We start from the raw sequence: 22,881 nt of genomic DNA, 5'->3' as shown, positions 1-22,881 counted from the left end.
TCTCTGCTGAAGACAGTCACTGATGAGGCTGCACTTGGCAGTGAGCAATGGCTTCCAGTGTGTGATCTCTGTGAGTCGCCATCTCCAGTTTCTTCGACTACATTCTCAGGGTAAACCTGTTAAAATCCTGTCTCTCCTTTCTCACTGGAAGGAGATGAAGGTTAATAATTCAGTTTGACAGTCATAAAAAAACTAGATTTTTATGTGCTGATAATTAAAGAAGACTACCTGTTTAATTTATCTAAATAGCTTTATGAAATTGCTGATAATAAAATATAGTTACACTGGGCAATTGATTGTCAATACACTTCAAACATTGCTGTGATGACCATAGTAATTTTGCCAGATTGTGAAGCTGGATGCAATATTGTACTATAAAATATTGATTTTATTATTTGCTATGGAAGTAAAAGTTAAAGTGTTTTGTGATGAACCTTTGGAAATGTTGAAATAAATACAACTTTTGTATTAATAGAGAAGTGTGGTGTGTAAAAAAGAGGCAAGCTAGAAGAATGCTTTTTTAAATTTTTCTTTAGGATTCCTAAACTTCGTTTCTCAGTGGTTTCAGAATTTCATTTTATACCCACAAACAGTTTTATAAAGGTAAAGTGATCAAAAAAATTTTCTAAACAGTGTGTTGTGTCAGGAGATAATTCTAACAATTTTCACTTTGACAGAAGATGATTGCAGCCTTTCAAATCCAATTTCTTGCTAAAACCACCCATTTTCTCAACAGAGTGTATGATGATATTGATGCTGTGTCTGCATCGAGTCCGCTCCAAACTTCTGTCAGGAATGCTATTGTTGAAAGCCAGCAAGTCTTGTCCAAAGAAGATTTTCTGAAGTTGATGCTGCCAGACAGCCTCTCCATGGAGGAAGGGAGAAGAAAGGTTGGCTACTTTCTTTGACTCTGTGTGTTTCAGTCCCTCAGTAACCTCAGAAATGGGTTTCTGGTATGCCCAAAATTGCTATACAGAATGCAGTATTGTTTTGTACAGGCTAAGTTTATTCTATGGGGATGACCATAAGTCCCAAAATATCATTTCCCACAAGGATGGGAAATGTTTGTTTGATGATAAAATCCAGTATTTGTTTAAGTGTGCCTTTGCTTAGCTTGACAAGAGGTCAGTGCAAGTTGAGCAACTTCATTACAATTTGAAAGGTTAGAAGTGACATTTTCCAGGACGGAGGCTAAATTTGTACATCTTGTATGATATTAAAACACATAAATAAAAGTAGCCCACTTTCCTCTGCCCTGTAATAGTCTGTACCAACAATTCTGCTAGAAATCCATATCAGTTTCATGTAGGTATCAGTGGCAGCTATTCAGAAAGCATAATTGTCAGTGCTACTGGAGAGCCTGGATCTAATCTTTATGGTATGAAGACAGTTGGTAATGCTTAATAGCTCACAATAAATGGATAGTGATCTTAAAATTTGCTGCTCCCCACAGTAAATGGTTCTGAATTCTGTGCTTAATGTGGAATAAAGAACAAAGCAATTAAATTACTTGAGATAATTGTCACACTTCCATATTAACGCAATGCTCTCTTAACCCACTGTGTTTATACAATATGCTAAATAGCATAATCATCATGTCTGAACAAAAGTAACACATGGGAATCTTGTAAGTGCAGAGTTGAATTTAAAATTCAGATCATATATATTTTATAATATGTGGTATGTTAAGTGTGCATTATACATGCTTGATTTTCTGTGGGTTGTGTCCTAGAGGTTTTAATGATTTATGATTGATACAATAATTGGAGGGGTTTTCTGAAGATTCCAAGAACTGCCAGTGTTTCTGGCTGCCTAAATAAGAATCAATGAGGAGAGGGGGGGTGTGGCTGAGATAAATGACTGCTATCCCCTTCCTCTCCTAGGCATCTAAACAAAAGTTAAGTAAGTGAGACCAAGTGGGCCCTGACTCACAAGGAACCCCAGCCAAGGAGCTGGCAGTGTACAGTCTGTGGCTGTGCCTTCAGAGAGGGTAGTGATCTTGATATTGGTGGGCTAGTTACCTTTGACAGTGAAGTCAGAAATTAATTTCCTGAATAACTGAGATTCTACGCTATATTCACTGTTTGCAAAAGCCATTCCTCTTAAGCATTTGTTCTGCAAAGGGAACATGGAACACACGATTAATTGCAAAGAAAACATGTAATTGTTGTATGTAGTAAACCAGTAAAATAATTAAGGCACTAACTGTGCCTTGTAGATGTAAAGAAAACTCTGTTTGCAGTGCTGAGAAATTACTTACCAAGTGGTATGGTCCAGCTTTACAATACAATAGCATCTTGTTGTACTGTAGATATTTGGGTTGTGGTCTGGGTAACATTTTGAAATGCATAAGCAGTTTTCACTGAAACCTGTTATCCTCTTTTCTAAGCCTGTTTTGTGATATCCAGAGAGATGCAGTGTCTCAAGTCACTTTTATCATCCAATAAATTATGTGGCAGCATATATCAGTTCAGAATGTTTAACATTAAACCGTGGTCATTTCAAATTAAAATCAAACAGTTCTATGTGTAGGCTTGCATATATATTGCCAGAGTTGGGTAACCCTATATACATTTCTGTAAAGTGTTGCTGTCATAAGGCTGTGAAGTTTCATTTAACATTTCACAATTAATAAAACTACACATGATCTGATTAATTCATGGTTATATGTTCCAAAATATTGAGAGGAAGTCTGAGTATCCAATTCAGTAACTCTTTTGAGGTCCCAGTAGATCTGATATGGTGGAAGAAATATCTGATCTTCTGTATTAGTTCAAGTATTCCAGAGTGCCTGTCCAGAAAAACACTCCCAAGAACTGATGATGGGATACAGTTGTATGAATCACTTCAACCAGCAATATGTGTTGTCATTTTTATCTTTAGTTTTCATTCTATGGAAACCTTTCCCCACGGAGGACACTTTACCGCACCCTCTCTGATGAAAGCATATGTAGCAACCGAAGGGGATCTTCCTACGCCAGCTCTCGAAGCTCAATGATAGACCAGGCCTTGCCAAATGATATCTTGTTCAGCACTACTCCACCATATCACAGCACACTGCCTCCCAGAATGAGCCTGACTCCTGGAATGGGAAATCTGAGAAGTAAGTCATTGTCTCTCTCATTGCTGAGTTTGGAGAATTTGTAGTAAGCTCAAACGAATCACCAGGTATTAAGTGAGGCTTTACTTTTAAGGTGAAATTAAGGCATGTCAAATCACTGCTTTAGTTGTCCTAGTGAAATAATACTTGCTCAGCTGTACATACTCATGCTTGCCATTAGTTCAATTCATATTTATCATGTTTGGAGACAATATTCACTTCACTTCCCAAAGAATTTTCATGAAACCACTGATAGGCAAAAAACTTAGTCTGAAGATATTTCTAGTGATCATTTTATTTTTCAGTGGTGACCTAATTAAGCCAAGCTGGCCTGGTTTTTTTTGGATTTTTTTTAATTTTTATTTTATGTGCATTTGAATAATTGAAATATTCACTAATACGTTTGAAATAATAGCTAAATGGAACAGCTTTTGTTTAGGTGATCTTTTTAGTAACATCTTAAAAGGAAATGTGCAATAAATCTTGACTTTGACTTCTCTTTCCAAATTGACTTTGCTGATACTTTTTTTAACAAATTAGTAAAACCTTTACAAATAACTTTTCATTTTTAATGGCAGCAGAAGAGGTTCTCACTTAAAGCTGTTTTATGAATGTGGTTTTTTACTTGTGAAATTTTCGTAAGGGAGACTTTTATTATCTGGTTATCTTGCAGTAATTCCAGGATGAGCTATGCAGTTTGTAGTAATTAAAAAAAAAATAAATTGAATGAAACCAACAAATCTGCACAGATAGATATGTATATTTAGATTAAATATCTATATTTGTTTACTTAATTAGAGTGAATTGTTTTCTTAAAAAATGGTGAATATATATGCTTCTCAGTTAGTTTAGGCTGACCTATAGTGGACACCTGGAGTTGGTGTGCAATCTGGAAAAAAAAAAGCCTCTTTTTTTTAGCTCCTCTAATATTGCATCACAGCTAACCGCAATTTAAAAAATGGACTCTGAAGTCCATAGTTCAGAAGCTCTGGGTGAATTTCTTGAAAACATTAAGGACATTTTAGGCCCATGTCCAGGGAGAATGCAGCCAGATGATTTAAAGAGGCAGCAATAAAAAAGGCTCTGTCATTCATCACGTCCTTCAGGAGCTAGCAGTCATCTCCTAATTTTGAGAAATAAGCTTAATGTACAAAACACTTTTCTAGTTAGAGTGGCCTCAGCCATGAGACTGAATTTTGGTCACTAAGCACTGGTTAATTTTAAATTGGTATCTCAAAACGAGTGCTAAATTCCTTCCTCAGCTGGGAATGCATGCTTGGTGTACCTTCTGCCATTCTAAAAGTATTCTTCTATCAGAGTGAAACTCTTTCCTATAAATTTAATCCAAGAGAATCTTATTGTTTTACAGATAGCAAAGGGAGATCCATTTTGTTTCACTGAAGATTAATTCAGTAGATTTTTGTCATCTGTGAAGGAGCTTTATGCACTTAGGCATCCTGATTGCATTTTCTTTTTTTGTTTTCCTCTATGTAGGCCATGTATTTTAGAGCAATTTCTTGTGCATGTAAACATGCAATGGGATGAGACCTTCAGCTTGCTTTTCTTCAGGAGATTGGCACAAGGCAATTAACTGTACATCCAAGCTTTATACTGCTCCTCCAGCAGTATATTTTAATGGCTTTTGTATTAGCTCTGTCTTAGACACCTAATATTTCATTCTTGCTGCTTCTTAGATACAGAAAGTTATATATACACACATATATATAACTGGGAAAAAAACCCAGGAAATCAGTATCCTGTCAGTCAAAAACTGATCCAAGGCAATTCATGCTGTTTTCATACGCAACCTCTATTTTCTGCTTCTGGTTCTGTGTTTTAAAAGTGCTTATCAATGCCAGCTATATAGAATCTTTGGTGGTGTTTGTTTCAAGGAAAATTTCATTGGTTATCTGTAATTACACTCTGAAAAAAAACCCCCACATTATGGCTTGCCCACCTATGTTACAAAAATAAGGTTAGTCAGTATCTCCATATGAGAAACTAACTTTGGCTCTTTTTAGGAAGGTTTTTCATAGTCAGTGCCTAGAATGTATTTACATTCTACAGCAGTGTTGTGAGAGGTTTCTTTTTCATTTATAATTTTAACATGAGGTTATAGTTTCAGATATCAGGATTCATATATTGTCATAGTAATGTCTTTTGTATGTGATCTCAAAACATTTTAATTTTACTGATATTTAATGTTTATATATATATATATATATCAGTGGAAATTGCATGGTTTTGGCTGAAATCAGTTTTAGAAAGGTATATTCTTGCACATTATTATCCAGCATGAAGTACTGTGGCAGCACCAAATCTCATGAGGCCCCTCTAGCAAGGAAAAATGTGATTAATAGCTAAGCAAGGCAGCACCAAAACCAAAGAGTAATAGGTGACCCTGAAGGCATTCAGTTTACTGGGAAATCAGAATTATGAGACAGAATGACCACACAAATAAAGAAACAGAAACTTAATCTGTGTGTAGTGTTGACTGTAAGAAGATGATGGGAAAAATGAAGCTATAGGACTTTTTAATTATTGTGTTATCACTGGGGAAGACAAGAAAAAAAGAGTTGCTTTGAGTAAAGCCTGAATTGCAAAGTCTGGCAGGCCAGTGATATTGATTGCCAACAGTACAGAAATGTAGAAATGTTCGCTTAATTTTACCTTATTCTCAACTTAAACAAGAAAGGAGAATTTGTGTAGGTAAGAACTCTGTAATTTTACCTTGGGGGCATTAAGGATTCCCTGACTGAGACAGTGCTGTTCATGCTGAGTGATTTTACCAGGCACTTGCAGGTACAAGTCAATGCCTTTCTTGCAAATTCTTGGCAGGTGAATGAGCAGGGAAAGAATTACAACAATGAGAACCACTGATACTGAGCTGCTGTAGTAACATCAGTTGGGAACCCAGGGAGACACATGGAGACAATCTTGATTTACATTGCAGGCACCGTGGTCCACTCTCACCCTGAACCACAAAAGGAGAGGGGAAAGAAAATGCCCTGAGTGATAAACTGGCAGGATGTTCCTGTGTTGTGAGGAAAGGAGCGAGGTGCAGGATAGTTGTAGTGAAGAGGGTCATAAGGAAGGGAATATTTTACACTGAGCTACTGACAAATTCTGAAAGTTCTCAGGTTATGCATGCCATAGGGAAAAGGCTGCCAGAAGTGCAGGAACTGTCTCTGCAACTGTGTTCATAGATAAGTCTTATTTTCCAACTGCCTTACTACCCATGTTAGCTTCAATCCAAAACTAAGCTTGTTGATAAGAGGCAATATTAAAATGAAAGAGCATCACTGTATATTGGTGATGTGCAGTGGTAGCAGTTTGGAAATCAGTTTGTCAGCAAGCAGATAAAAGCCATTGATGAATTCACACAAGCAAAGTAGAACATGTTTGGTGTTACCTGTTTTCACACAGTGAATGGTTCACCTTATTAGAACATAAGACTATCTTCAATATGAGAAGGGAAGGGAAAAATAATTGTCAGGAGCACTTGTGCATGAGAGCCTACGAGCAGGCTGGCATCTTTGAAGCTTTGACTTTGGGCAACTCTAGGCAATACTAAAGAAAGGAAGGGTTTAGCAGGCAGAAGTAGTTGCTTAAGAGGACTATAGAGATATAACTACTGATTGCAGGAAAGAAAAACAGACATCCCACAGAGAGTGGGATTTACATTTGCATGAGATTTGATATATTTCTTCACCTGCAGCTGCTTTGAAGAGAATTGTTAAATGACATGTCTAGTTTGAAACAAGGAGTACTTAGCAGATAGGTTTTTTCATGATCTACAATCTCTGCATAAAAGTAGCAATTCCAGCTGAAGCAGGATAATTCTCTTGGAAGTAAAATAGGTTAAGTCAGGTGAATCTTTCTTCTTTCTGCATAATTAGTTACTCTTTGAATATGGATGTATGTGGGACCAATAACCACCACTTTCAGGAGCTGTGTTAGAAACTGAACTGACCATGTAATTTTGGTTGAAATAGGGACTCTTGATAATGCTTTATCCTTTTATGCATAAATAATAAAAATAAATAAAATTCCTAAGTGGAGGAAGTGACACAACTGAAAAGACCAGAAACTACAAGATCAGTAATTGTATGCTGATAGGAGTTCAGCAAACAAAATAGCCTTTAAAACCGGAGATAACACTGAAAATGTTTCCTCAAAGGAAATCGAGTTGCTTCAAAAGTCAATCTTGTGTACAGTAGTGTCCTGCTAGATTAGGCATATCCTCTTGGAGACACAGAGGTGGGCATGCTTAAGCATCACTTGCCACCCTTGCACAAATCAAAAAGGGAAACAGGCAACAGCTGCTGATGTGGCAGTCCTACACAGAGTGAGGCAACAGCAAGGTAAGAGGAGCAGGGAAGAAATGCAAATACAGGAGGCTAGAAAGAATTTATCTCACCCAGAGCATTCCTGGAATATAAACAATATTCTCTGAAATTCAAAGACACCAAGGCCTATGTCATTAAAGCTCGTGTTTGGTATTTTTATTCTTTTTCTTCTTCCCCCTGTTTTCGCTCCCCCATTGCAGAAGAGCACAATTTATGTCTTGAAAATGAATTATTCTGTGGTGGCATACTCATGCCTGTTCAGTTATTCCACTTAGAATTTCAGCCATCAGCATGAGCACATTTTCAGAGCTATCAATATTCAAATCTCTACTCTGGCAGGCTTTCTGCAGTTGAGTGGCTCTGTCAGAGCTTATGCAGGACTGAATAGGATCCACCCTAAGGTGAACTGAGGTTCTCACAGAGACAATGCATAATGAAGGATGACTACTGGTGAATATATCACTCCTACACTTTAATTTGGAGAGCTGGCAGGATCGCGCTGGGAGCAGGCTTCTTCCTGACAGGTTTCACAATCAGCCTCTCTAGGCTGATCACACAAAAGCAAGGGCTGTCCCTTAGGGCCTGCCTGCTGGTCTAGAACCAAAAGCTGGCTTACCAGTCTTTCAAATAAGGTATTCTGTCTATTTTCCACAACAGGGATGTATGAAACATTTGTATTTGCACAAATAAGTCATATACTGAAGTTCAGAGACTGCTCTGACTTTCAGCTTTCAGTGTATTTGCACAAAGGCTGCCTTAGGTAGGGCTTTATGTATATTTATACAGAGCTGAAAATAAAATCTTAGTACAGACATAGGAGTAGAATATATATCTATATTATATTTTCCATTTCATATAACATCCACTTTTACATACTGAGAGTAGGACATTTCTACAGAGTTTTGTCAAGCCACTTCCAAGTGTAATGTAACAATACTGCATCTTTCAGAAAAGTGTGGAACAAGATAAATTCCACTGTAAAGGGAACCTCTTCTACAGGGACTCCTGATTTTTGACAGAGGATTGAAAACCTTCTTCACTTTATTTTTCTTCATATTTTGTATTCCTTTTAAGCAAGGTTTCTGCAAAGAATAGAGCATATCATATGCTTCAATCATTGCTCTGTGCAGTAGAATGCTTTGTAACAGCCTACTCTCTGTGGATTTTTAGGTCAGAATCTTTAAGTCAAATACACATTAATATCAGAACAATGACAGCATGCCATTTCCTTAAACCATAATGTATCTTCCACTTGTATAAATGCATTTCTTCCTTCATTGTTTTTTGTGTTTGGTCTTTTCCTGGAAAAAAATACTCATCTTACATATTATAGTTTAAATTACTGGAATTACTAGATGGAAATTTCCTCCTGAAATATTTGGGGAAAAATTACTATTTTGACCTTTTGTTTAATTGGAGTGGATCTGTTTGAATCAAAAATTCTCTTTGCCTGATTATACTATGTGATAAAATTATTATATTCCTTTGCTGGCTTTAGGGTTAAGATGAAATGTGATAGCAAATGATAATTTTGATTTATGATTAGTTTTAAGAAACTCTGTGTGTCTGTTCAGTATTCTTTTTAACATGTTCACATTGATCAGAGTGAAGGTTGCTATGGACAGATTAGGAACATGTAAAACTATTTAAGAAAATTATGGAAATTAGCATCTCCTCTACTAAAATGTATCTTTGTGGTACATTCTAAAATCTGCACAACTGAAAGGTTGAACAGCTTATAGTGTATACATTTCATTTAATATGATCTGTGTACCTTTTACAGTGTGTTACAGCTCACTCTGAAATCTCACCCAAGTCTTACATCCTCAGAGACACAGCTACAAATGTTAAACTAATAGGGTAATATCTTCAGTGTGAAAGGGAGATTTGGATATAGGCTAGAATTTACAAATGCATTAAAAGAAAAGCAGGTGTTTGTTTTTTTTTAATTGCTTCTGCAACAGGAATATTTTCAGTTTCAGAGTAAAACTCTGCATGTAAATATCTTTCATGTTGCTTCACAAATACAACTTTGTATATCTGGCAGCTTTTCTGCTCAGTGCTCAGGTTTAATATGCTGTGCTTTAAAATGGATGTTGCCTGCTCACACAGTGTTCATATGAAAATGTGAGGGACACATCATGTGCAGTGGCACCGAAGAAGTGCCCTTTAAAACCTTCCCATCTTACTTTGCCAACATTTAGAAATTGTTCCACCCATACTGAGTACTTTACAGGAAAAGACAGACACAAGAGAAATGAAGATAAGCACTTTTTGCTTATACCTTTTTTACAGATTATTATAGTAGCTTCAAAATTAATTGTGCATAATTGTTACAGGAAGACTAATTATTGTGTTTATTGTTTAGATGAATTCTGGTTCTCAGATGGGTCCTTATCTGATAAAGCCAAATTCAATGATCCTGGCCTGATGCCCCTGCCAGACACTGCCACAGGGCTAGACTGGTCTCACCTGGTAGATGCTGCACGAGCGTTTGAAGGTAACAGGAAAATTTGAATAAAGATCAATGTTCACTACACAAACTTCATAAAAAAAATTTAATATATATGGTATAGCCACCTTTTGAATTACAAAAATCCAGTGTTTGCCTCTGTAGCCCTTTAGTTCTTTCGGCAGTATCAATTCTCAGTGTGGAAGATTGTCATTGAAAGTTTGGGTCCTTATGATACTCTCTGTTTCCATTTTAGATGCAATTCCTCCACTTTAGTGCCTAAGTTTCTTCTGTAATCAATTGAAAAATCAGATATTTAAATGAGAGATTCAAAACATTAGTTAGATGTTTTGAATGAAGTTAGATGTTTAAAATGAAACTGGGAGTAACATTTCCCTGAGTTTGTTGTGTTGTGTTTATAAACTGGCATGTGTAGTCCAAATAGTGTTGTGGTCCCTCTCGGTTTTCATAAGCCCTTAAGACCAGGAGAAATGTACAGTATATTTTCCAGCAACAGGATTTAGGGTGTAGGATGTAGACTAGATTTGCTTCATTAATTTATGGAACCACATTAACCAAGGAAAAAATCTCATCCACCTCTGGGAGCTAAACGTACACTTAATGTCTAAATAGAGAAAACAGATGTTGGTTTGAGTGTTTATATGGATATACACAGTTGAGTGTTTGTCTTTTGTTGTTTGAGAAGTGTTTTTATAGTGCAGTCCTAAAATGTCTGACATTTATTAACTGGTATTGCTTGCATTAGTGAATGTAATGTAATTTATGAATAAGTATGATGTTACCACAGTCATGGTTGTATAAGATACAGGTCTTAACTTTGTGAAAACTGTCTGTGAAGTTGGTGGTTTGAGTCTTTTTTAACTTTTTTGAACCATGGAAATCAGTTTTCTGGTTCCTGATTCCTTCCCAAAGTGTGAAGTGATTACAGTTCACTTTGACCAAAAGCTCTTCAGAACTGCTTGTTGCACCAATTCCGATGACACTGTGAAAACCCAAACCAACAGCAATGATGAGGAATTTGAAGAGCTCTATTATTTTTTGACCTGATGTGCATTCATTACTATTCAATTCTACTCAAACATGGCTGTGGTAGCTGGCAGGAAATACTGTGACACTGAGAATCTTGACAGCTCTTCCCATGCATTCCTCTGTTGGATTGCTCAGGGAACACCCTGCTGTTTGTTACTGACATCTTAAACTACTGAAGAAAGGTTTGCATCAGTAAATGACTAGCTCTAACTTTGTACTTGAAGAATATTTTTAAATGCTAATAAAAATGTTGAGTTCATCTGAGTGAAAGATCATTCTGTACCAGCTATGCTCCTGTATTTTTAGCTTTCTTTGAAAACTAATAGATTTTCATTCTTTTTACTTCCTAGTATCATGATTAAAATAATTTCACTTTGGTAAGTGTTATGTAAGTGTAATTACGTTTGAATTTGAGAATGAGAAGTAGAACAATACAGCTAACCCACAGTGCTCTGTCCTAGGGAGGGAGGGTATTCACGTGTTGGGTTTTAATTGTAAATAACTTAGATATATCTGTAGATAATGTTGGAGAACTGTTGGTCTGAGTTATAAGATAGAAGCTATTTATTAGACTTTTTTTAAATTATTTTAAGAATTTGAGCAGTAAATAGTAATCTATTTTTGTATGCAAGAATATAATTCTTTTCTGTTCAGGACTCTACAGTAGAGACATCTGTGTATATGTTAGATGATTTATACAATGTTTCAACTAAATTCATAGTGCTGCAACTAGAAAATTTTGCAAGGAATGGAATTTTTAAACCCTTATTCAACTTCATCCTATGTCTTGAAATTTGAAAGTCATTTAAAAAAGAATAACTGATAGGCATGTCCTAAAAGATCACTGGAATGTGTTGCATATGAATTAACAGTGCAGTTTCCATGTGTATTTTAATGTTGTTGACTTAGAAGCTGCTTCAACTTCCTATTTGAAAATAGCTTGGAACTGCTGTTCTGCATTCCATCAATGTGAAAAAGAGAGTGGATGATTCTAAAGTTTGTCCACTTCTGAATATAAAACTGCTTTAATTTTTTAATTTTTTTTTTTTTTTAACTGGGTGAAAATGGGATCACGTTTCATATAGGACCATATTAAAAAACCAAAAAAAAGTAAACAAACAGCTGCCTCCCCACTTTCAATGGAAAGAATCACTAAAAAGAATATTTTAATACTGAATCTGTGAAATTAGAGGTTTTCTCTAGTTTGGCTTTGCCAGCCTGAGATTTTGAAGTTGTGTTCTCTTCTAGAACCTAGATACTGGACTTGATTTCAATTTTTTCTTTGTACTATGTCTTTGCTGACTATCAGTTTATCAGGATTACCAATCTGATTCCAAGGTCAGAGTTTTTCTCTTGTGATCTCTCCAGATTGTGTTGACAATTTATATAATTTGATCAGCTCAACATCCCTAATGTGGGCCTCATGATCTTTCATCTCTGTCTTAAGAAGCAATTGTATCTTGATTCATGTTAGATATAGACTTTTTAGGTGCTTATATTGTTGACATCAGTTGGATTAACAATTAAATTTAGTGGCAAGATTTTTGCTTCCATCATCTGTACTTGGAGTTTCCTTATGGGTGTAACAAGAGCAGTAGTCTCATTTTTCACTTTCTTCCTCTCCTCAGATGAAGAGTGGATAAGGTTGTTGATTAGTATTAGTTTTTATTCAACTGAAGCCTTGGTCCTCTGTGGAACAGCAGCTTTTAAACTGTGCTCCATGAGGGTGGAAGAAACTATTACTTTTGTTTTGTTTTGTTTTTAATTGAAAGTATATAATGCTTTTCACTTTGTCAGGATTTCATTTTCACTGCATTTGCTTGACAAGAACCTTTGTGGGAAGCTGAATATTTACTTGAAGCTTTTTCTGAAAATCAGGTCTTTGCAGTGTGAGGGAGAGCTGTGCATGCATTAACTCCACAAGCTCCTGAAGCTGCATCAGGGAAGAGTTTTTGCTTGAGCTGCCTCTGTGGAGGGTCAGTGCCCCTAAGCTGGAACACAGTGGAGCATTATTTTAACACTCTGCACTGCCTTCCTTTGCAAGACATAGTTTAGACACTGATATTTCTCCAGAGATGATGTTTTGCAGGCATGCTAACATTGGTCTGGTCAGTAGCATGGGGAATCCTTCCATTTCTGCCACACATGGATTGGCTACTTCCAGTTTCCTTCTCTGATTTCACTGGGAAATGCAGAGAGACATAACCAGGGAGCAGTTCACATGGTGGAAATACTCTGTTGTAATGTTTTGGGTCCATCCCTGAAGCAAACAATAAAAAATAGATAGGATTGTGTTTGACTGTATGGCAAAAGAAGGAGGGCAGTTGGGGTGGAAAAGAAGTTAAAGAACCAAAAAGAAAGCAAGCATGCTCAACTAAGTAAAGGCAAAGATGTGGGGATTTCTAGAATAAATTGGAAAGCCAGATTTGAAAAAGGAGAAATCCCAGAAAAGACTAAGGGAAAAGAAGAGAATTAATATTTTTAGTTCTCTTTTTGTATTATCCTTCCAATAGATCTTCAAGTTAGGAAAGGACTGGTCTTCAACATGTGTATTATGTTGCTGATGATATTTTTAGAACATTTTAGATATATTCCATGTTTTGGGGACAAAACAGAGAAGCATTTTTGAATGTCCATACCTACCACTGTAATTATAAAAGACAACTGACAAAAATAAAAATATCGAGTATTGTCTTTAATAGAACTTTGTACTATTTGTTCTATTTCAAACTGGATTTATTATGCTTTAAAAAAGCTGTTTAGTGTTTGATAAGTCATGCTGTGAGCATTAAAAGCCTAAGATAGTCCTTCTGATGTCCCTGTTCATTATAATTGGTGGTTGCAACTCCCGATTTTTTTCCAGGTGATTTTTATGAATGTCTACTGGTGCCAATCAAAATGCAGTGTTTCTTAATGCAAATTTATCTTTGCAGAAACATCTGTGCTACTATAATTAATGTTATTTTAATACTTTCATTTAAAATCTTCATAGCTAAATGTAATGCTATACATAATATAATGAGAAAGAAGTGAATCATTTAGCATGACAGATAATTATTTTAACCAAAGTAGTGTGCTAAACTGCTAGAAAAAGAAAAAAATGACAATATTTAGTTAACATTTGGTGATTTCTAGGGCATGCATTTGTAACTCTTCTTGCTTCAATGCATATGTCAGTGTACGTTTGTGGGTAGACTTTACCTTAACAATGAAAGAGTGGCTTCATGCACTTTACTCATTTTAGCCTTTTCTGCTTCCAGTACACCAAAATTGCCTGGAGTTTTTTCTGGCCTCTGTTAGTGGTCTTGTACAATGAAAATCCAGATTCAAACTCTTAGTGGTTACAGCTGTGTGACTCTTATACTGTAAATTTCAACATTATTTTTTGTCTCGTCTCTGGTCTTGCTAAGTCAGTTGTTTAAACTTTCAATAAAAAAATCAATATATTTTTTGCAAATAGTTTTCTGTGGTTGGACTCTCTTTGGAGTTTGGCAGGGACATCTCAGTTAAAAACAAGAACTCTGAGATTTACATGTATTTTCTTCTGTTTAGTATGTACATTTTGCTTCAATTGAATAGGAGAGGTCCCTGTAATTTGGAGAAAGCAGAATCTAGGTCTACAGAATCGTACCCAGAAATACAATTAATTTTTCTTTATAAAAACTAGTTGTTATAATGAAAATGTTAATAGTATGAAGGTGAAATCAATAATTATCTGTCTTGTTTCTGGACAATACTGTGTTTGATCTGGGAAACTAATTTTAATTTATCTGTACAAAGTAAATCTATCTTAGTGGGTTTCAAATCTGCAAATGATGTCATTGATTATGTGTTTAAAATTTTATTCTTACCTTATTGTCAGCACATGTGGAATAGTCATGTTCGTATTTCTGAGATCCATCAGTAGTCAGAAATTAAGGCTGAAAGCAGAGGAAACGTGCTGCAGTCTTTGAAATTGGACAAAATCAGACACGCAACTTTTGTTCATTGTATTATGGAATGAATTGGCGATCTGTGCTATGCTGAAGGGATTTTTTAAACCAACAAAGAGCTTTATAGTGATTTCCTGTTTTTGTTTGGTAGAACTTGTCCTTCCTGTTTGAAGAGATCTGGCCTGTATTCACTGTTTGTGTCCTTGAGGGTTTAAAGGATTGTCCTCTTGTGTATGCTGCCAAGTTGCCATGCTGTGTCACTGTGCTGGGTGTTGCTGTTATAGACCCAGGGCGTGATGCCTCGCGCTCACCGCGATGTCGGTGTTGTGTAGAAATGGCCTGGCCAGGCTGGCAGTGAGCGCCAGCAGGAATTGCACGGGGAACATCCCACCCACTGCGTGCGCTGCCACAACAAGGGCCACAGCTGCCCCAGTGGGGGTGGACTGCCTTGTTTATAGGAACATTCTAAATCTTATTCCAGGTTTTGACTCAGATGAAGAATTTGGGCCGTTCTGTCATCAGACGCCGTTTCTAGGTGATGGTCTGGGATTGATGACTTTTGCCTTTTGTAAACTTTTTTTCATACTTCCTATGTTTGCACGTTTGCATGATAATGCAAGCTTTGGGCCTGGCGGGGTGGTAGAGCAAGGGGAGAAAGGGCAAGGCAGGCATGTTGTCGCCAGAATTCATACAAGCCTACAGACATGGATTTTGTTTGGCAGAAATAAGCTAGATCAATCTCCACAGAATATGGATTTTGGTTGGTTTTTTTTTGTTGTTGTTGTTTTTTTAAAGAAGACAAATTAAATCCTAATGAATGCATCATTTACTCCTGTTCTGTGCAATGATGATCTGCATGGCATACTTCTATTATGTGGTGACTGATGTATTTTGGCAACCACACTGTATATCCATAGGTAATTGCATCTGTGCTTGTTAGATTATGTTCTAGTGAAATTGAATGCAGATAATAGAGTGCCTTAGTAATACCTATAATAAAAATTGATAAAAATAGGGTGAATTTATTGGTTTTCAAGTATGCAGATTACCATCAGCTTCTGCAAATGTTTGAGGTGGTAAAGCAGTGCAAAATGAACAGTGAAGATTTCTGAGGAATCTGAGGGCTTTAAGTCCATGGAAAAAAATGCAGACCTTTTTCCTGGATTATTGTCATTGGCTGTGGCCCTGAATTCTGTAATGGTTTTCTGCATATTTCATCAAGACCAATTTACTGTTCGTATCAGCATTAAGTGGTCCAGACAAAATGTCATACTGCTGATAGACATAAAAAATTGCTTTGGGGTTGCCTTTGGATGCAGGTGTGGGGAAGCCAACTAGTTGGTACATACATCTGCTGTTTATCTTCAAAGCTGAGATGTAGAAGCCTACATCCATTTCACTAACTGAACCAGGGTAATGGCTGTAATATAGCCTTTTATTTTGTCCAGGTTTAGAGGTATCCTTATGTTACTTTTTTTACAGATCAGAGAGTAGCGTCTTTTTGCACCTTGAATGATATGCAGCAAGCTCAGGGCTTGGAAGGAGCACAAGAGTTACCTTTGGATGAGAGTCCCCCAGATGGAAAAGATTTTCTTGAGGATGCTGGGTATGTCAAAATTAAAACATATTTCTTGCAAAAATATTTAAAGGAAAGATTAATGTTGCATGTCAAATTGCCTGTATGCATGTTTCATGGCTGTATGGTGGCAGACTTGCTCCCTTGACTTATAATTTCTTTAGTTTTGAAAAAATGTTGTTTCTTCATATCATCTTCTCTCTCACTGCGATAGGTCTGTAACACAGATTAAGGTTAGATGCAGAGTTTCAGATAGTCAAATTTCTCACTGTATTCCTCCTTTACAATAATAATTTTTGTTACATTTGTTTCTGTTTTCATTATAATCAAGCTAATAATGGGAGCTCAGCTCTGTAGGATGCAATAACCTGATCAGCAGCAAATGTCTCAAACCTTGGAATAGGATCTATCCTATCTTTGCAGCTATTTGCAAACCCATAATTTTTATTTTATACAGAGGTAAATTAAGAGAATCTGTAACAGAGGACTGCAGAACTTATGCCAAACTACCCAGTTCTTCAAATTCTTCTCAGTGCTCTCGGAGAAATGATTCCTCCCCCACCCCTCCACCTATCCTGCTCTAAGGAGTATTGTTAATTTAAAGATTATTCTTATACAGATTTAGCAGTATAATCTGTCCACCACCACCACACTTTAGAAGAAAAACACATCTTTGATTAGTTTTGCTCTTCAATTGTAGGAATGGGAGAATGGGAAATGGAGAGAAAAGTCTTCTTGCTTGTTAGACTGTTGCATTTTAATTTGAACCAATTTTACACAAATTAGCTAGCTTACATAGTAAAGCGCATTTATTGTAATGACTTTTAAGTTCATATCTTTCCCCAGGCTAATGATCAATAAGGATTGCAAAAGACTGTTAAAGATGTTCCCCTTTTAGCCATGGCAAACCTTTTAGCCATGTCAGATTTGTGCAATTGCATGAAGCAGATGATTCAGCTTTGTATGTAAAGCCTCTCTTCACCTGCTCTCTTTTGGACACAATTACTCACATGATGGCTAATTGCATCTATAATATACATGGAATCATCTCCCACAGTGCTCATTGTCATTCAGAAAACAGAAGCTATTCTCAGTATTTTCCTTCAGTCATGCATTTGATTAACCTGTGGCAATATTTTATGTGTTTTGACCTTTAAACAAAATATTTGTCTCCATTAAGCCATACGTTTATCCTTTACTGAAAATGACACTGCTGCACAGCAGACAAAAGAAGTCTTTACGGCTCTTTTGGTTTGCAGTAATTGCAGCTGCATCTTGCATGAGATTAGTGCAGTCCTTATCAGAAAGCAGCTTGTTAAGCAATGTGCCTGCACACCGTGGAGCAGTGAGTGTGACTTGCGCTGTGAGGGTATGTGCAAGTCATTCCTAAAACATTCCTTCTTAAAATCATTATTACTCCTTCCTGATTTGCATGAGAAGTAGTGTCGTATTTCAGATATTGCAGGACTGGATTTATGTTCTAGTGGTAGTCTTTTATTGATGGTGGTTTTGTCTCTGTTTTCCTAACTGTGCCTAAACTGATTGGTTTCCTGTGCTATTACTAAAAGTGTAACTCTCCTAAAGCTGGGAAGAAAATATTTTTCACTAACTCAGAGTGAAGGGAGTGGTTTACTTTGCAGGGAACATGCTCCGAGTACTCTGACTGGAAAAGTAAACCAACTGGAAGTCATCCTGCGGCAGCTACAAACTGACCTGAGAAAGGTAAGAGACCATTAGCCCCGTATCTGCTGCCCAGTTTTAGTGGTTTTATTTGTACACAGAATCATCAAAGGCTTGAAAGAAGCACATCAGTTAAACGAGACAGCAGAGCTCAGTGGTTGCTCAGAGCACTGAGGTGCAGAGGGTTCTGTGGGAATGTGAGGAAATTGGCCCAAGGCTAAGTACTTTACAGGACTTTACTCCAGAACAGCTGTCATAAAAATAAGCACACCCAGAATCAAGGAAACACTTCATCTTCACTTATGGGACTTTGGATTTAACAAAGGATAGGGATTTTGACAGGGCACCATTGCTAAGTAGTTGGCACACCGGTTTTGTCATCCCTGTTGCCTTGTGCTACCTTGGTCATGTAGCAATGACTTGATTTGTGCTTCATTTGCTGTCAAAATTCTGAGCTGGAGATAATGCCAGGAGAATAGAAATGAGGCTGCTTTTGGTAAGGAAAAAATCAGGTCAGGAAAAATTTTGAAATTAGATATTTTTATTCTTTAAATATATGCTTGAAAACAATTACAACTTGGGCTCTCACATAATTTATTATATTTATCACTTATTATAGCTAAAATCTTATGCTTTCAATGCTTGATATTTCTTTGTTTTTTGGTTTGTTAAATCGTGTAAAACTTTAATTTTTATATTAAAGTAACATCTAGGGTTTTTTTTAGCTTGCAGTATTTTCTTGGAATGAATGAGGTAGTTGGAGAGTATTTGGGGAATTAACTTACAGTTAATAGTTGTCAGAATGAATTTGGGAGCTCAACTAAATATAGCTGTTATGACATGCATAGAAATATTAACAACAAAAGTAAATGTTGTCATCACAACTGCTCACTTTGCTCAACTTGTATCTTTGTTAACCAGGAAAAACAGGACAAGGCAGTTCTCCAAGCAGAGGTACAGCACCTGAGACAAGATAACATGAGGCTTCAGGAAGAGTCTCAAACAGCAGCCGCTCAACTGAGGAAATTCACAGAATGGTTTTTTAATACGATAGACAAAAAATCTTAATGGCTGGGGCCCTGCAAAGTACTTATTTGAACAATGTATCTTTTGAATTAGCAGGGTAATAATTTCACTGTGTTCACAATCCATTTTAGGTGTTTCTGCTGCATTTTCTGTCCAGCTTTATTCATCTGAAAAGGAGAGAGAACTGTGGCAACCCGTCTTTAAATTCATATGAAGAAAGCAGAGAATAGCAGATAATTGTTTGTGTGCAGATGAATGTAAAAAATCCTTAGTGTCATTTTAGACATTTTTAGAACTTGCTCTGGCTGGGGCTTGCCTGAAGAGGAATATTTGGGGTTTTAGTTCCTGCATTTCAGGTGCGCTGGTGAAGATGTTAAAGCAATTTAAATTAGCTTGGGCTTCAGTATTGTAAGATAAAAAGAATAACCAGACATATACTTTAATGTTTAAAAGGTGCTCTATTTTTTTGTATGTACAGTAGTTTTATTTCCACAGTCCACATTGTCATAGCAATAAGAATGGAGGTATAGTGAATAGTCACAGAGCTGTGTTTATAAAATGTTAGCACTGACGTGTTTAACACTAGTTTGGATGCAGATACATTAGAGATTATTTATTTGCAGGAACAAATGGTGCCTGAATATAAACAGTGTTCTGATTTTCTAAAAATACACATGCCTTGTAAATGGCTCACTGGGGTTAGCCCACTCCCAACTTCAGTTACTTTTGTATAGTTGATGTTCAGCTAAACAGTTACACTGCTTAACTATTAAAATCATGTATGGTGTGAGCCAGCCAATCAGTTGTACAATGCCAAATTTGTCTATCTTTGTACAGAAGCTTTGATCAAGTGTCTTGTATTTAACACCTTTATTTAAGCTTATTTAACCTTAAATTGTTGTTTTTATAAAGTTTGTTTTATCTGCACTATGGTGAGGTCAGTTGGTTGCAAGTTGTAATATTTTGAGCTTGCCAAGACTGTACTGAGGAGTTCTAGAAAATTCTAACAATTGGATGCTGCTAGTACACAATTGATTTGTTTGTATGCTTTAACATTTTTAACTGTTTAATTTGAAATGAACATACATCCTGCTTTTTTAATAAATGTTAAAAATCTAAACCTGAAATATTCTATCTTGTATTATCTGTAATCATTGTTAGCAGTAATGACTCGGGTTTCTGTTCAGCTCAGTCCCTGGGCTCTCCATCCATCCAGAGACATTTCAAGACCCCTCAGAGCTGTCAGGATCCCATGTTACCGAGGAGGGTTTGCCACCATTATCACATTACTTTCTTTGGTGCGTCCTGTCCTGGAACCCAGGAGGTGTTTTCCCCAGTCTGAACAAAAGCTTCTTTGGACTGGTCATAGGCATTGATCAGTGGCCTATGATCCTGGAGAAGATGTTCAGAAGAGGTTTAGTTACTTCATACTAGCTTATGCATTAGTTGTAGCAGGAAATAACTTGCCATCTTCTTGTGCCAGCGATTGAGGATTTGACTGCAGTGTTAGCATATGTGAGATGCTTTGTGTACAGTACAGAGCTTAAAGTCTACACCTAAAATGGACACCTTTGCAAAATTAAATGAAGCTAATGAGCTCATTTGAGTTACCCTGAGGGGTAGACCAAAAAAAAAAAAAAAAGTTCAAGATCATAGTTTTATCTCAGCTTCCTATTGGCTGCTGAATGCATTAAGGCAAACATATGGAAAATTGTTGAATAATTAAAAAATAAAATGTATTCAAGTCATGCAACTAGAATTCCATGTCCATTGTTCGTGCACTTTGGCTGAGAAATGTTTTATAAATGGAACAAATGTCTGTCACTGCTGTAACAATTGTTCTGAGAGACTCCTCTTAGGAAAGGTTGTATGTGGGCAGATAATCAAGCCTTTGGTATCTGTACATTGCAATTTACGAGACCATTTTGTATTGTATTTTTCATCAAAAACTCTGACTTTTACACACCAAGCAATATCCACTAAGCTGTATTAACAGGGTAATTAAACATGGCAGTCATGTGTTACAGTAGCTTCTGATTTAAGCACCTTAGAGAAGTCATTAGCAAACCCATCTGGCTGGAGACCTTGCCAAATAACAGTGCTGAACAACTTGGGCAATTTGTCTGTGAACACGTGTCTGTGAGGATTGGTCTGTTCCCTTTGGAAAGCTGTGCTAACCAAAATGAACTTGAGGGTAAGCTGGCTCTGAAGGGACACGGTTAGGTTTGTATAGGAGTTTATAGTCCAATATTCATTTTAGTTCTTTATCTCAGTTATTGAAAACCAGCAGTTATAACTGTGTGCACAAAAAGGAGTTTCAGCAGTTATTTTTTCCATTTTTCCCATCCAACTGAAAACGTTTGATTTCCAAAACCGACAGAAATCTTTGTCTGTAGATCTCCTGTTTCTTTTGCTGACAAAAGCAGTCATGTTGGGAGCATGTGGTTCTTCCTTAATGAACCTTCACCACAGGGAAAAGTTTTTAGTCTGGCTGTTAGTGTTTTAATGACATGGGAATACAATATTTATCAGAGACCTGTTTTGGCACAGGTAAAGGACGTTTAATTGGACATTTGAATCAACTGAGTATTTTAAGAATAATCCTCTTGGAAGTGTTGTGCTCACAAAAAATGCCTGGTTTAGACACATGAAGGCAAAGACTACATTTACATGAGCAACAAGTGTGGAGTACTAGGAAAATTCAGGGTGTTGCAAACCCAGGTTTTGGAGATCTTTCAGGCTCTTCCTTGTTCAGTTCCATGACTGGATGTCTTTTAGTGTCTGAAATCATATTAAGTTGGCTCTGTCTGAAGGCTCTGTGCTCTTAAGACCATTCCATATGATCTGAAGCTGAGTAAGTAGAGGTGATTGGGAAATTGACTTCAAAGATGTGTTTGTGATCTGAATTAAAACAGTAATATGGAAGTGTTTAAAATGTCAACAAAATCCTCCCAGCACAGCAAGACATGCTATGCGGTTCTGAGGTGCCGAAGTCAAATATGAGCCAGTGCAGATGTTTACTTCTGCAAGAGGGAAAAACACCAACCCTGGAAAAATTACAGAATGTTCTGCTTCTGCCCTAGAAGTGACATATCTTTATTGGTGGGATCCTTGCTGATACATTTATCACAATGTGGACTGTATTTTATTATGTACAGTTTTTTTCTGAGGCCACTGTTATAAACACAAGGGATAATTTCAAGTTTGTGGTTTGGTTTTTTTTGTTCCTGAGAGGATATTCCATTTGGTTTAGGCATGTGATAACTTTATACAGAAGCTGTTTAAGTCCTCTGTGTGTTATTCGATACAAATTCTCAAAATAGTTCATCTTTTTCTGTGTCTAGAATCCAGTAATGTGGGAAAATGTTTAGAATATTTGTAATGCAAACTAGATAATTGTAGAGCAGTTGTTCAGGAAAACAATTTTCAGTATGGAAAAAAAGAGACTCACTATGTGCATTATGTCATTGCAGCACTTCTTGAGCTCAGTGCTGACTGATTCTAATATAGAAAGTCAGAAAGTCAGAAATTTGTGTTGTACAATTTGAAGCCATCAGAGCCATTAACTATTGTCAAAGCAAGTTATTCTTCATCCCCTCTTATTTCTTCCACAGCAAAGACTATAATGTCTTTCAACTCAAAAGCAAATACAAATCTTGATCTCAGCTCTCCTCTCCGTGAACACAGCTATTTTTCCTTTGATTCCTTGCATTTCC

General features: G+C 36.6%; 1 protein-coding gene across 3 annotated transcripts in view; it reads left to right on the top strand.

Annotated features, from left to right (window-relative positions):
• Window positions 1–20,292, top strand: part of SIPA1L2 (signal induced proliferation associated 1 like 2) — a 73,712-nt gene extending 53,420 nt beyond the window's left edge. The window contains exons 15-21 of one of the 3 annotated variants that reach the window (XM_015622172.2): window positions 737–890; window positions 2,884–3,103; window positions 9,818–9,949; window positions 15,365–15,418; window positions 16,366–16,489; window positions 18,100–18,181; window positions 19,061–20,292. In XM_015622172.2, the coding sequence (XP_015477658.1) occupies window positions 737–890; window positions 2,884–3,103; window positions 9,818–9,949; window positions 15,365–15,418; window positions 16,366–16,489; window positions 18,100–18,181; window positions 19,061–19,207 (913 nt within the window). In that variant the 3' untranslated portion in view covers window positions 19,208–20,292. The remainder of the gene's footprint in view (window positions 1–736; window positions 891–2,883; window positions 3,104–9,817; window positions 9,950–15,364; window positions 15,419–16,365; window positions 16,490–18,099; window positions 18,182–19,060) is intronic. The other 2 variants (XM_015622173.1, XM_015622174.2) reach the window with 2 other exon arrangements.
• The last annotated feature ends 2,589 nt before the right edge of the window (window positions 20,293–22,881 follow it).

Source organism: Parus major, chromosome 3 (assembly GCF_001522545.3).
Source record: "Parus major isolate Abel chromosome 3, Parus_major1.1, whole genome shotgun sequence".
Classification (NCBI taxonomy): domain Eukaryota; kingdom Metazoa; phylum Chordata; class Aves; order Passeriformes; family Paridae; genus Parus; species Parus major.
This window is presented reverse-complemented; position numbering and strand designations above follow the sequence as displayed.